This window comes from Vipera berus, assembly GCF_964194415.1.
Source record: "Vipera berus genome assembly, chromosome: 4".
NCBI classification, from domain to species: domain Eukaryota; kingdom Metazoa; phylum Chordata; class Lepidosauria; order Squamata; family Viperidae; genus Vipera; species Vipera berus.
In genome coordinates this window covers 86,002,609-86,018,098 of record NC_138206.1, presented here as the reverse complement: position 1 = coordinate 86,018,098, position 15,490 = coordinate 86,002,609, and the positions used below count along the sequence as shown (strand labels likewise).

Below are 15,490 nucleotides of genomic sequence, written 5' to 3'. Positions count from 1 at the left end.
CAGTCGCTAGAGTTCCCCCCAAGGGGGCGGAGAAAGAAGAACTCTCGGAGCGTTTCTTTCGTAAATACGCGCGCAGGCACACACTCGCCCAGCCGCGCGCTTCGCCCAGCTTCTCGTGGGGAGTTTGAAAGCCCTTTGTTTCTCTTCAGGGCCGTCAGAAGGGCGAGCAAGTCTCTGCCCTGCCCTGCCCTGCCGTGGGGGTGGAGAGCCAAGCGCGCTTGACGTTCCTGGAAACGAGAAGGGCCTGCGGAGACTGACACCAACCCGAGTGCCCAAGCGGGTCTTCTCAGCATCAGGCAAAGTAGCTCACATGCAAAACAAGCCCGGCAGAGGAGCCGGAGCAGCTCCGCTGCTGGGGGCGCGTCTCGGCCGGGCCTTGCAGGATCTGGGCCGGGCGCCTCTGCTCGCCGCTCCGGCTCCTCTGCCGGGCTTGTTTCGCATGTGATTCCGGGCCAGGTGCTGCTGAGGGCGAGCAGAGGCGCCCGGGCGACCCCAGCAGCGTCAGGCAAAGTAGCTCGGCCGCGCGCAAGTCCTCGGTAAGTTCTTTTTTTTTGTTGACTGGAGTATAAGCCGAAGTGGATTTTTTCAGCCCAAAAAGTGGGCTGAAAAATTCGGCTTATACTCAAGTATATACGGTATTAAATGATTATGCACACATATTGATATAAACTGAATTGTAAGACTTTTTGATAATTTCTTTTCATACATTGAAAGTTTCTTGAAAAACTTACTTTGACATTCAAATATCTTTCTCTTATATTTTTAATATCATTAGAATCATTAGTACCACAGAATGTTCAACAATAATTCACTACACTTCTTAAATCAAATTTTTATATTGATAAATGCACCAACTTTGCAAAGTTCAAAGAACATTTTGAGGATGCTATGTTGCATTGCATTGCACTGCATTACTGAGCATATTTCCAGCCTTTCTCATCTAATGTGTACCCTTAGGCAAAATAATTAGTTCAAAACCTCTAGACATTACCATGTTGGAATGTTTTTTCCCCATGAATAATTCTTATTCAAGAGAAGACTGATCACTAAGGAATCACAAATTAAAGTTTTCCAGTAGAATTCAATAAGAGAATGACCATAGTATTTCTTTCCTTTGAGGGCTAAGTGTTCAGATGTAAGGGGGGAAAGTAATCTTCCCATACATACTGAACATTTGCTGATTGCTCACTGGGAATGAGTGAGTAATTGCATAAGCAGAGACTATAAGAGGTACATAAAGTGGTAATTTTCCAGGGAACAAGCTTATTGAATGAGCAAACAGGAGTTTAATAATGGACTTAGCAAGAATATTTAAGGAGGAGTCTCAACTATTTTTTTCATCTAAGACTTTGTTTCTGAGAGCCTAAGAAGTGAAAAACAAAATATTCTATGGGTAGTGCATTAGAAATAAAAGCATAAATAAATAGAAAACTTTAATTGTAAGTAGCACTGCTTCTGATATGTTTGCATTTCTACCCACCAACAATCTGGCATACACTTTTGGCAACTACAATGCTGTAACAGTGCTTGAAGGAAAAGTCACAGGATGGGAGCAATAAGCGGCTGCTTTAATTCATAATATAAAATGAAGATTTATCCAATTAAAAAAATGAGACATTTCAAGATGACAGAGGAATCAATTCTATTTAATGAAGAACATGAACCAAAGGAGCAAGTTTCTGGACAAGAATGACTACCAAAAACAAGACATATTGGGGAGGGGGGAGACAACAATTTCTACAGCTATCAAGCCCTTACAAAACAAACAGGCTTTGAATTATAGGGAAGAAAAAGATATACTGCAGAACAGAACAAATAGTGGTGAATTTCTGAAGAAGACAGGCCTATAAAATGAATCCTGTATAACCTGGAGATGAAAATTCAGAAGTAAAATTAAAGGCCTATTCTTATATAGGATAGTACAAAAGTTGCTAAAATGGGATCTTTCACATCTCTTAATAAAACAAATAAGGAATACAAATTCAATATTCATAGACTTTGTTGTCTATCCTTCTGTACTAATAATTACTGGCAACAAACAAAACAAAATAGAATTCTGCCTTACATCTGGTGACATGACTCCTGCGATTATATTGAAGAATACAATTTGTTCAAAAGGAACATAAGTAATGTTCCTATGTTAATAGAAAAGAAGAGGGACTTGAACTCCTAAAAGAATTTATTCCCAAGAGCATCTAGTTAATATAAAGGAAGGAATAAATAAATCCAGAACTGCTGTTGTTTATTTCACTCACCTAAACAAGCAGAAGGCATGCATGATACTTTCCAAAAAGACATAAAGTATTACTGGTGGATGGCTTTAATTATTTTGATATCTACAAGGAGGAAATCCAGCCAAACCTCAGCTTTCCAAGAAATATATTCAAAGAGTGCATATCAATGTATCCTTATAAAACTGGAGGGAAGTATCAAGTACGATGCCATAGTCTTGGGGACTATATTCTTCAACATTTTTATTAGTGACTTGGACGAAGACATAAGAGAATGCATATTAAATCTACAGAAGGGAATCCAGAGTAATCCAGCTAATATCCTAAAATAAACTCAAAGCAATTCTGATGGGCCTCAAGATGAGCTGAAAATAAAATAAAACTCAAGAGAAACAAATTCAAAATTTTTCACTTGGGAAACAGAAATCAGGTGCCCAGAATGACAGATAATATACATGTAATAATTCTTATCAAAAGCCTGTAGAATGGTTAACCAATCGAAAAATGTTTAACATTATAATGTGGCTGCAAGATAAAAGAGAAAAAAAGTTGTGTAGGAGTGCATCAATGGACATACTTTTCTGAATTATAGGAAATAATTATTTTACTTTATTCTGCTTTAGTCAGTCAATCTCCAGTTTCAGTAGGGTATTCAGTTCTGGAGCCTGTACTTTAGGAAAGATTCAAAACGCAACTGGTCCACACATGGAAAATGAGGGTGACATCTTTCAAGTTAGATAGTGAAATCAATTCCCAGGAAAATAGGAACTCCCATTCATTGGAGTTCATCTAACCCATTCAAGAAAAGCCTAAGCAGCAACTTGTCAAACTTGCTTTACTTTGATATGAGTACTAAGCAAATGGTTTCAACTCTCTGACCAAAATGCCTGCTTCCTAGACTGCAATTCTATGAACAGGACTTCAAATAATATAAACTGTTGCTAGTTTCAACTGTACAATGTTATCTTAATGTACACTGTACTAGAAAGCAATGTCACACTGTTCTTACCTGGTAAGTAAATACCCCATGATTAGATGTGTTAATAAATAATGTGTTTTCTACATTTCCAACAACTCTTGCAAGAAAAACTACATCAAATGATGTATTTCCTCCTGGGATAATTTTCTGAAAAAGAAAAAAAAGCCAGAACATATGCCATGCTGCTGATTCAAAAGCACAGTATATTAAATATGCAAAAGAAGAATTGATGTATGAAAGCTATCAGTTAAAATCCCCCGACTAGGAATGAAAAAATCCAGATTGAAGTCCACCCTGAGTCATGAAAGTTTACTGGATGACTTTGGACCAATCGCTTTTCTCATCCCACTCTACTTCGAGTATTGTTGTGCAGAAAAACAGAAGAACAAAGTGCAATGCAGCACATCTTAGATCCTGAGAGGAAAAAACCAGAATAGGAATCTAACAAAAAAAATAATGAATCATTTATTTGTCTTTCTGTTATCAGAATTAGAACTACAGTAGCATAATAAAATAAAATAGAAGGGACGCGGTGGCTCAGAGGGTTAGGACACTGAACTTGTTGATCAGAAGGTCGGCAGTTTGGCGGGTCAAATCCCGAGTGCCGTGTAACAGAGTGAGTGCCTGTTACTCGTCCCAGCTTCTGCCAACCTAGCAGTTCGAAAGCACGTAAAAATGCAAGTAGAAAAATAGGGACCACTACGGTGGGAAGGTAACAGTGTTCTGTGCGCCTTTGGCGTCTAGTCATGCCGGCCACATGACCACGGAGATGTCCTCGGACAAGCGCTGGCTCTTCAGCTTTGAAACGGAGATGAGCACCGGCCCCTAGAGTTGGAAACGACTAGCACGCATGTGCGGGGGAACCTTTACCTTTACCATAATAAAGCTGAAGTCATTAAGTTTCTCCTTTGCATTATTTAATAAATTTGCAAATGCAATCTCTGGAGAAATTGATCTCCCATTTTTACTGAATTGTTCATTAGAGGAATGATATAAACATTTTTTAGTTAATGGGATTTTGTTTAAAAAGTACAGTTTCTTATGATAGTGTAAAAAGATTTCACAATAACAGGAACTTCATAAAACAAAGCTTGCTCACCCTATTTTGAAAAAAAGAAGCATGAAAGTGTGATGTTGTTGCAGATATTGAAACTAATATAATAGTCTCTTCCGAACTGGGATTATGCAAGTAAACTTTTTCCATTTTTGGCATCCCAACTGGCCTGTATAAAAAGAAAGACCAGAAAAAGCATTTAGAATCGTTTATCTATTATCTTACCACAGAATATTTATATTTGCAGGTCATAACATATTTTGATACATCACGAAGAAAAAATCTGGTATACATGGTATCAGTAAGAATATCTGTCTTATTTGTTTTTATAGGTGGTATAGAATTAAGTTAACAAAACAAAGAAATGCAAATAGTAATGTCATCGTACAAGCAGTATTTAACTTTTTGTCTAAAGCAAACAAGTCACATAATGTAGCAACACTGAATGGCATATTAAAGAATTACTAACATATGAAAGAAATAAAAATGAAGTTTTCACATGAGAGACCTTTACACAAAGGGAATTATATCAATAAATCAATGCTTAAGCTATATAATCATACGTTATCACTATGCTAATTCCACAATGTGATTTACTACAGTAAAAATAAGATTATAAAAGTTGACATTTATATTAAGGACTATAAATAATCTTATTTATAAAATTGTTGGCATGCTGCTTTGAAGCTTCAGTTGAGAATGGAATCAATTAATATTCCAGTTAAATATTATTTCTTCCATTAGTACTTAAGAGAATGTCTCTAAAGTACTGATGCATTTTTATTCTGAAAAAAATACAGCACTGCAATTACAATTCTTAAAGACAAGTTTCTAAGGTTCATGTTTAGGGTTAGGGACAGTCTTGGGAACTGTCAGCCCTTTGAAGTAAGCCAGGTCAGAAAACAGATTCCAAAAGTAATACAACAATTCTTTTTTATTGATGTAGGCTACCATAACAGAAATTTGAAAGCCATTTAACAGCATCTCTCTTTCTTCCCTCTCATACTCAACAGAGTTAAGGTGGAACTAGCTTGAGTTCCAATGTTTTCTTTCTGGCCTGGGCTTAAATCATGTTTTGCGAACTAGGGTCACATGGTATCTCCAAGGTAACCTTGGTTTTTCTTAAATAAAAACTAAACCAAAAGCAGTAGAAAGTGATGAACAATATTAATTTAGTTAACATTAATATTCAATAAAAGGGACGCGGTGGCTCAGTGGGTTAGGACGCTGAGCTTGTCGATCAGAAGGTCGGCAGTTTGGCGGGTCGAATCCCGAGTGCCGCGTAACAGAGTGAGCGCCTGTTACTCGTCCCAGCTTCTGCCAACCTAGCAGTTCGAAAGCACGTAAAAATGCAAGTAGAAAAATAGGGACCACTGCGGTGGGAAGGTAACAGCGTTCCGTGCGCCTTTGGCGTCTAGTCATGCCGGCCACATGACCACGGAGATGTCCTCGGACAAGCGCTGGCTCTTCGGCTTTGAAACGGAGATGAGCACCGGCCCCTAGAGTCGGAAACGACTAGCACGCATGTGCGGGGGAACCTTTACCTTTACCTAATATTCAATAGCTATTCACAGTTTGGTTATTACGCAATCTTGTTTTCAAGCAATTAACTATGATGAATACCTTCACTGAAATAACAAACTTCATTTGTTCACCCATCCCCTGCGTCCTCAGGTTTACTGGCATAACCAGAGGGATCTTCCGAAGCTCAGAAATGATGAGGTTGACCTCACCTTGGGGGGGGGGGGAGAAAAGGCCCACTACCTGGGGCCTTCCAGATATAGCTCCCCAGATGAGAGAACCTAAAACACTCCCACTTTGTTGTATCTAGTGGGATGGGAAGATGAAACTGGGGAGGGGTAATCCCTCAAATAACCTGATCCAATGCCATATAGGGCTTTAAAGTTCAACACCAGCACCTTGAACTGGAAACAAACTGATAAATCAATGCAACCAACTTACAAAACATTTATACAGTCACATCTTGTGCACCAACTGCAACCCTCTGTGGATCAGGAAACCCTGTTCACAGCCAATCACTTAGTCCAGGGCTTTTCAACTAGTGGTACAGGTACCACCTGTGGTACATTGGTACTTGGCAGGTGGTACGCGACCATCCTAGAAAAGTGGTAGCGGGGGAGGGGAATGAGCTGAACTGGTGGCAGCACCGCACAAGCCTGAGTGAGAGACGGCTGGAGCTGCAGGGCTGTCAGGGCTCAGTGGAAGTGCCAGGATCAGCGCCAGGCTCCAGCTGGAGGTCGGTGCTGATCCCGGCACTTCTGCTGAGCCCAGAACAAACGCCAATCAGCTGGAATGTTGTAGCATCCCCAGAGTCTTGTGATTTACATTCAGATGTTTGGCAACTGATTCATATTTATGACAGTCAGTCTCAGGGTCATGTGAAGTGACCAAAACCTGCTGCAGCGCTGCCAATCCTCAACAGAAATGCTCACAACAATGAAAACCTAGGACAGGAGGAAGAGTGCCGCCGGGCAGGCAGGCAGGTGTCTTGTTCGGCTGTGGCTTGGTGGGAACGTTTTTCAGTACCATTGTAACTTTAAACAGTCACTAAGCGAACTGTTGTAAGTTGAGGACTACCTGTACTTCATCACTTTTTTCCTTTTTTTTTTTTGGTCATCAAGTTTTTGACACCTTGTTAGGCGACTGGTGGTACTCGGATGTTGCCATATCCTAAAAGTGGTACAATGGGTGAAAAAGATGAAAAGCCCTGACTTAGTCACCTCCTTCACAGATTACTGTAAGCTCTTGATGAAAATAACCTTGGAAAATATTCAGACGCTACAAAGCAAGCCTGGACATTGAGGGTTTACCCACTGCTTTGGGAGCTGCAATGATTGCCAGTAGGCTTCTGGATGTAATTCAAAGTGCCAGTTGCCACCTTTAAGACCATATATGGCTGTGGAATAGATTATCTGGGGGCATTTTCTCCATTATCCATCTAATGCTGGAGACTATCTAATCAGGTTGAATAGGGTTAATTACTTCCAGTTCTTGTATATACAAGAATGACATCTGCCCTGGGCCTCAGTATTTTCCCCGTATCTTGGAATTACCTTCCCTATAGAGACCAATCTACTTATCTCCTTTTGGGCCTCAGGACAGTAGTCATGACTGAGTATTTCATCAAGTGCAGAAAAACAGAATGGTATGGTTGAAGATTTGAACAGTTGTATGCTGTTGTACATTGTTTGTTTGTGTACTATTTTAATATTGCATTTGGTTTATCTTATGGATTTATTATTTCAGATGTTTTTTCCTACTAGATGCTGCTGCCCAGATACTGTCCAGAATTTATTTATTTATTTATTTATTTATTTATTTATTTATTTATTTATTTATTCGTTTTATATACCGCCCTTCTCCCGGAGGACTCAGGGCGGTGTACAGAGCAAAGTAAGTATACAATAAACCAACAATAAAACAAATAAAACCCCAGATCTACAAATAAAACCCCAAATCTATCAGGCCAGGCCGGCTTGCTGGAATAGATAGGTTTTTAAATCTCGCCGAAAGGTGCAAAGGTCGGGGGCCATCCGGATTTCGGCTGGTAAGCGGTTCCAGAGGATTGGCGCACCCACCGAGAATGCTCTCCCCCTGGGGGTCACCAGCCGGCATTCTCTGACTGGTGGCACCCTGAGGAGGCCCTCTCTGTGGGAGCGCACAGGACGGAGGGGTGTTGACGCTGGCAGTAGGTGCTCCCGTAGGTATTCCGGACCCATGCCATGTAGGGGTTTGTATGTCATCACTAGCACCTTGAATTTCACCCGGAAGGCAACTGGAAGCCAGTGCAGCTCACGAAGCAGAGGTGTAATATGGGAGTATCGGGGAGCCCCCAAAAGCGTCCGTGCAGCTGCACTCTGTACCAGCTGAAGCTTCCGAGTGATTCTCAAGGGCAGCCCCATGTAAAGAGCGTTGCAGTAGTCAAGACGAGAGGTCACAAGTGCATGGGTGACTGTACGTAGGCATCCAGGTCCAGATAGGGTCGTAGCTGGCGCACCAGACGAACCTGAGTGAAAGCCCCCCTAGTCACAGCTCCTATGTGATCTTCTAAGGAGAGCTGTGAATCTAGGAGGACACCCAGGTTGCGAGCCCTATCTACGGGGGGCAGTAACTCGCCCCCAATATTAAGGGATGGAATACTCTGAATATCCTGACATGCCGGTATGTACAGCCATTCAGTCTTGTCCGGGTTGAGTTGAAGCCTGTTCCTCCCCATCCATTCCCGGACCGCTTCCAGGCAATGGGACATCACGTCAAGGGCATCACTGATGTGGTTTGGGGTCGAGATGAAAAGCTGGGTGTCATCAGCATACTGATGATAACCCACTCCAAAACCACGGATGATCTCACCTAGCGGCTTCATATAGATGTTAAACAGGAGAGGTGAGAGGACTGACCCCTGAGGAACTCCATAAATGAGAGGCTTCGGGGTCGATCTCTGGTCACCCGCCAACACCCACTGTGAACGTTCCAGAAGGTAGGAGGAGAACCACTGAAGAACAGTGCCTCCCACTCCCAATCTCCTGAGACGCCGAAGTAAGATACCATGGTCGATGGTATCAAAAGCCGCAGAGAGGTCTAATAGGACCAGGACAGAGGAATGACCCCTGTCCCGAGCCCGCCAGAGATCATTCATCAGAGCGACCAATGCCATCTCCGTGCTGTGTCCGGGCCTGAAACCCGATTGGTACGGGTCTAGATAATCAGTATCTTCTAGGAACAGAGGAAGCTGATGCGCCACTACGCTCTCAACAACCTTCGCAAGAAAGCGAAGGTTGGAGACCGGGCGAAAGTTGTTTAAAACAGCTGGGTCCAGGGAAGGCTTTTTGAGGAGGGGTCTCACCACCGCTTCTTTCAAGGCTGCGGGGAAACTGCCCTCTTTCAATGAAGCAGTTACCACTGCATGGATCCAGCCTCGTGTCCCATCCCGAGCCATGGGTGGTATGCAAATAAAGGAAAGGAGTCTGCTAGTCGTAAATAGGGAGAGGCGCTCTCCGTTTCAAGGGCCATGAGCCAGTGCTGTCCAAAGACATTTCTGTGGTCATGTGGGCAGCATGATGTCATGGAGTGCTGTTTCCTCCCTATCATAGTGATACTTATTCATCTACTCATATTTGCATGCTTTTGAACTGCTTAGGTGGGCAGGAGGTAGGTGAAGATGGGAGCTCACCCCGTCATGTGATATAAAGTGCTCATGCAAATAAAGTAACTATATTGTATAAATAAATAATTAGTAGTTTTAACTTTTGGGCTTAAATTTAATTAATTGTTTTAAATTTATTTTAACTTTTGTATTGTATGGTTTTAATTGCCCTGTAAACCGCCCTGAGTCCTATGGGAATAGGGCGGTATATAAGTCAAATAAATAAATAAATTACTTAACATAATTCTTTCCTTATTTCCTTATTTAATTAGGGCTTTCATTGGTTCATTTGAGTTGCTGCTATAGAAATTTCTCACATTCAGAAAGCCAGAGTTGCTACCTGCACATTGCTTTTAGAGCAATTGACTTAAATAAAATATTCAGCATGTGTCTTTACCCAACATTATGAACTAGAAAATACTACAAACATGTATAAGTGAATAAGCTGTTCAACCAGAGAATAAGGGTAATGATATACTTGTGGCAGGTGTTTAATATTAGGGAAGAAAAGAATCTTGAATTTTATTTGAACTTATTTCGATTTTGTAACAGCTCAACACAGTACTCAGACCTTTTCTACCTTCCTATGAAGAACTAACAAAACAGATTCCATAACTCCATCATAAATTTCAGAATATAATTTTGTTTCAATTATGCTTTTGTGAAAGTACAATTGTGAATTGTAAAGACTGAAAGACAGTCAACATTCTTCTGATTTTACATCTGTGCTAAACACTTGTCTACGTTATACACCATACATTTAGGAATTCAAGAGCTAGAATGAAGGAAGTCAAATCCATGCATGAACTGTCTTCATTTAGTTTTAAAACATCATTGCAGGACAGACAGCTCTATAAAAATATGTTTCTTTAATTATAGAAAATATCTACAGTCAATCTATGTTCCTAGCTATAGTGTTTATTGATGATAAAAAAGATAAGAAAAATGGCGAACAAAAATAACTTCTTCCTGCCTGCTACTAAATAAGTTTACTTCTGCTTTTAAATCCTCTGTCAAAAACTTAGAATTCAGGGATTGTAACATGATATAATCCTTCTATATTCTGATTTCTTCTTCATTCAGGTTGCCAAATACAAACATATTCACTACAGATGGCATTGGTGCTGAAACTGCAAAATTTTTCAAAAGGACTAGTTACTTTCAGTGTAATGCAGCTTACAGGATATTGTTGTGGTAATATGAAGATATCTCCATGTAAGCCATTTTGCATTTTTATAAAAATATGGAACTTAAATCTAATGAACAAATAAATAAACCATTTGCTTAAGTAGGATTCAAATACGTACATATCGTTTGAAGTGCTAAGCAGCAATCCTGGATATCTGACATCAAGTTATTATCATTGTCGCTCTTTTAACATTACTGCTGCTACTACTACTGTTTGATTTATTATCTGCTTTTATTTTATGCAACTTAAAATGTGCACATAATGCTTCCTTCTCCAATTTTCTCTACAAGAGAAAAATTAGGTTAGGCTGGCCCAAAGTCACCAAGTTGACCTTTATGCCAAAGGAAGAGTTAGGTATCATGGCTTCCTGGCTTATAGTTAAAGCATCTTAACACTTTACCTTTATATAACTCCTGATTTATTTCAGGTCTTGTATTCAAGGGATGCAAAAATGGCAGCTGTTGTTTTGCACATGTACACAATGTGCGATTTGACATAATGAAAAATAAGCTTATGCAATAGTTTCTGGAACTGAATCCTTGTACAATTTGGTCTCTACCTGTATAGTGTTTTTTTTCTGAAGGCATTGTTTAGTATATTAACTAAAATATTCCCAACTTACTGTTCATGAAAATCCAGCATTGGTGGTTCAAACCGAATAGGTCTGCAATTTCCTCGATACATAGATACACTGTTACACAAAAAGAAAAGGCACTCAATTTTAACTTATGCTCAAATATATAGGTAAAGACTTATAACCTAACAATAACTAAAAATTCTATCTTTATAATTGAGTCATTTTTACATAAAAAACATATGTATCTTTTTCCTACACATACAGGCAATGTCTTAGACCATACAGAACACTTTAAGACAACTTACATTCAGAAATCTGGCTGAAAAAAGGCTATGCCTTGCATTATGGAAGAACTTTTTTATTTTAATATTTGGGAAGCAGCATGCAATGCACTGAAGCAACCACCGATTTGCCAAATTTCAACTCCATTGGCCCCAGATTTTGGATCTATTCTGTAAATTAGCCCATTTGAGGTACAATGGTTCAAAAATCATTGCCCTATGATGCACTCTCTCACCCAGTTAGATTATAGATAATGAGTGTTTTAGTAGTATACAGATTACAGATAATTTAAGATCTTACTTATAATAAAATATGTTGCATTAATGGTACCAACGTGGGCCTTTTAGTAATCAGTGCTCAAAGAAAAGAAAATCTTTCCTATCATTTTGGGAAAAAGAATGGTTACTTTTCACCTCCAGGTAGCTTTGGATGACAAAGATTATTTAGATCAATTTTAGGTTAGCTAATATCCTGATTTGGAGATGGAAATAGCCTTGGTTGGATTTCTAATTACAGACATAAGAGGAACAGAGTTCTTTCAGTGGCTATTATTAACTATGATATCCAACTGGGTCAACTTGTCACAGTAGTATTTCGGGGTAGTAAATCACTCCTGGAATGTGCAGGAATGTTCATGAATATAAAGCTGAGACACTATACCAATGATATTTGTTCTTTAAGGTAAAATGTTTCCATTCATAATTTCCTACCATCCTTTAACATTCATATGAAATACGTGAAAAAACCCATCAGGGAATTTGGCTTAAGTATCACAACAATATATAATTATATATTATATAGCTATTTACTCAGACAACTTTCAACAAGACAGTCATTACAAAAGCTGCAATAAAATAATATGAAAATGAACTTTATTTTATTCAATATAACCTTAATCAACAATAAAATAATATGAAAATGAACTTTATTTTATTCAATATAACCTTAAACAAGACTAGATGTAATTCTCATTTAAAGTGATGTAGTGAAAACCAAATGCTTATTTGGAGGCAGTTCTGACAGGATTATATGTCACATACAATTATCTTTATTGATGAAACTGCATGTATATACTGTATATCTTTATTATGGTCTTAGACCAGTACGGCTAAAACAATAAAAGCAGTAACAGCAGTAAAAACAATAGATTCCATTTGCCCATTAAGTCAAAATTGAAATAGACATGATGCAGGGACTATTGCATTATAATAGAAATTGGACACAGGCTGAATCTAGTTTATCAGGATCCCTGCCAATCAATAAAACCTTTTATCTCTACAGAATGGGCAACAGAGGATGGCATGTCCCCAAGTTTTTACCTCTCTTGTATTAGATGAACAAAGCTATTAAACCACTGGGTGTTTTTTTATACGTGCCCTTCAGTATAGCAGATGGGAGGGTTTAACACCTTATCAGCACAAAATATTTTCTGTGGCTTGGTTTTTCTAATTATGAAAGTATCCTGCAGGAATCACTAAATACTTGAACCACTCTAAGGCTTAAAAAACCCTAGTACTTTTTCAATCTTCCTGGCATTCTATGTCAAAGATTCTTTATTTAATGGCTAGCTTAGCCCTGTCATAGTCCATTGTTTGGGGAGAAATCCCGAAGGGAATAATTTCAGTTTGGATTGATTTGATCCAGAAAAAATGATAGGTATTTGGGGGGGGGAGGAGGGGTGTAATCCTCTAGGGCAGACATGTCAAACTCGCGATGTCATGTGATGTCATGCGACGTAAAGGAGCTTTTTCTCCATTGCCGGCAATAGTGTGGGCACGGTTTCCTGGTGACACGCCCGGCCCATGGGCCGGCAGTTTGACACCCCTGCTCTAGGACAATATTTTAATTTCAGCCATAATTTTAAAGATACATGATACACCCTTGCCTCCACCTTATTCATATTTGTCTCAAGCCAAAGGATAACATTTGGGGCACATCAAGAGAGTTGTAAAGTTGCTCTAAGAGACTGTACTTGTTCCAGAAGTACAAAATGAGGTGGCAGAGCCTGCCTGCATCTCATAAGGTAATTCTGCCTTTGATTTTGCCTGAGAGATTTATCACTGGTGCTATGAAATACTCATCCCCTGTGTAGAAACTTCAGGATGGCATTTGAGGATTTCTATACTATTGTGGTTGTATAGCAGATATGGGCCTTTTTGAGCCAATGCATGAAATACCACTCTCAAATAATTAAAGCTAGTAACCTGTTCAATTTGGCAGCATCTATGTGCCAGGAGCACAACTTGGGACTCTTGGCAAAAAACAAGACTTTTTGTTTGTTTGCTTGTTTGTTTTTGATAACTGAACGCTTACAGCATTCTGCCAGTTCCCTCAGAGACCTTCTCAAAGTGACTACTGAAAAGAAACAACCACAGCATGGTCTGCATAAAATAAAAGGAGATATGATAGCCTCCTAGTTGAGGTGTCTTCCAAAGAACGTGGTAATTTGGAACTTTGAAAGTTTAAAACAGTTTTGTTTTAAAGCAGCTGATAATTGATCTATAAAATCCAAATCCTAATATATGGAAAATTGTATATGCCTATACCAGGGGTAGACAACCTCGGCTCTTTTATGACTCATGGACTTCAACTCCCAGAATTCCTGAGTCAGCTATGCTGGCCTATACTGAACACTTAGATTGTTTTACTTAAGAAAAGACTGGCAGATATATGAAACAAGGCACTTTCAAACGATCCCATGGTTATAGCATTTTCTCCTGGAAAAAAACTAAGAAATCCAGTACTCTGTCTTCTTGATATCTCAACTATATTTTAACTTATATTTACCTAACATTTTATTATTCATATTGTAAAACTGAAGTTTTTTCTTAAAAGACAAAAATATGAGTCTATATCAGAATTCATCAGAAAATTTGAGATCAGACATCAAAAAAAGTTTTAATTCATTTTTTTAATTAAAAACTCTTAAGTTGGATTTAATTCATTAGAACTTCATAAGCACAATTATGGAACCTCCTTGGCAATTATACAAAAGTTTCTACTATTTATTTCTGGGATCTTTTTAAGACTTTCTCCTTTAAAGCCTGCAGCCCTGGGATTTTCAGGTGCTCTCTCATATTCGTATGTTCTAAGCCTGTTTAGCTTTTCTGAAATCAATGAAAATTAGCTTAGAACCTGCCACCTCCTGAAGCTTCAATTTATTTATTGTGTATAAACAGAAAAGAGTAGAATAATTTAAAATTAATATCCCAAAATATAAATTTCTAAAAGGACATATTAGATCAATAATTTACTCAACAATCTTCCCTATACTCATACCATAATTAATATCACTGCTCCAACTTTGTGGTAACTGGCTATTAAAATGAAATTAATACAAAGATCAGCCACTAAAATGCAATAAAACAAAGGTCAGCCTCAGTCTACAAAAAGGATTTCCCACCCTCAGCCTAGATCAGCCTAGATCAAACTGGTGGCCCTCGGGCCGGACACATCATCCAGAAGCCGCACCCACCCCATTGCTTGCAATGGCAAAACTCTCCCGATAGGTTGCGTGATGTCACGTGACGTCGTGAGTTTGACATGTCTGGCCTAGATGGATCTAGGTGACTCAGCATTTTCCATCAGCAGCCACCTGTAGATTACATCAGATTACTGAACATGAAAGCAAAATTGCTTTATGTGCTGTGAGAGAAATAATCACTCTTGAGAGAAATTGGTTGCAGATGAACAAGAGCAAGGTGTTAGGATTTAGGGCAAGTCTAAGATGCGATCTAAGGCTGACAACTGTTCTAGAAATTAATGGCCAAGTAGGACAGGAAGAATCAGCTTGATCAAATGAGGGAATCGGGGAAAATTAAACCTAAGATATTAGTTGAATTGGATTAATTGGATTAAACAACTGAGATTTCTGAAGACCAAGAATTTTCATACAGCTAGGATTTATCATGGGTAAATTCAGAAATTAATTTAGTTGTCAAATATGCATTCAAGGGAGAATCCTCTAGCTAGGCTTTCAGTGCAATACCCAATAAATTGATGTTTCCTCCCCTG

The 15,490-nt window shown here is 39.1% G+C and overlaps 1 protein-coding gene across 4 annotated transcripts in view; it reads right to left on the bottom strand.

Moving 5' to 3' along the window:
- TMEM131 (transmembrane protein 131) overlaps positions 1 to 15,490 on the bottom strand; it is a 159,992-nt gene that overhangs the window by 77,263 nt on the left and 67,239 nt on the right. For 3 of the 4 annotated variants that reach the window (XM_081326465.1, XM_081326462.1, XM_081326464.1), the window contains exons 4-7: positions 11,240 to 11,308; positions 6,863 to 6,955; positions 4,310 to 4,433; positions 3,241 to 3,357 (exon numbers count right to left, since the gene is read on the bottom strand). In XM_081326465.1, the coding sequence (XP_081182591.1) occupies positions 3,241 to 3,357; positions 4,310 to 4,433; positions 6,863 to 6,955; positions 11,240 to 11,308 (403 nt within the window). The remainder of the gene's footprint in view (positions 1 to 3,240; positions 3,358 to 4,309; positions 4,434 to 6,862; positions 6,956 to 11,239; positions 11,309 to 15,490) is intronic. The other variant, XM_081326463.1, reaches the window with a different exon arrangement.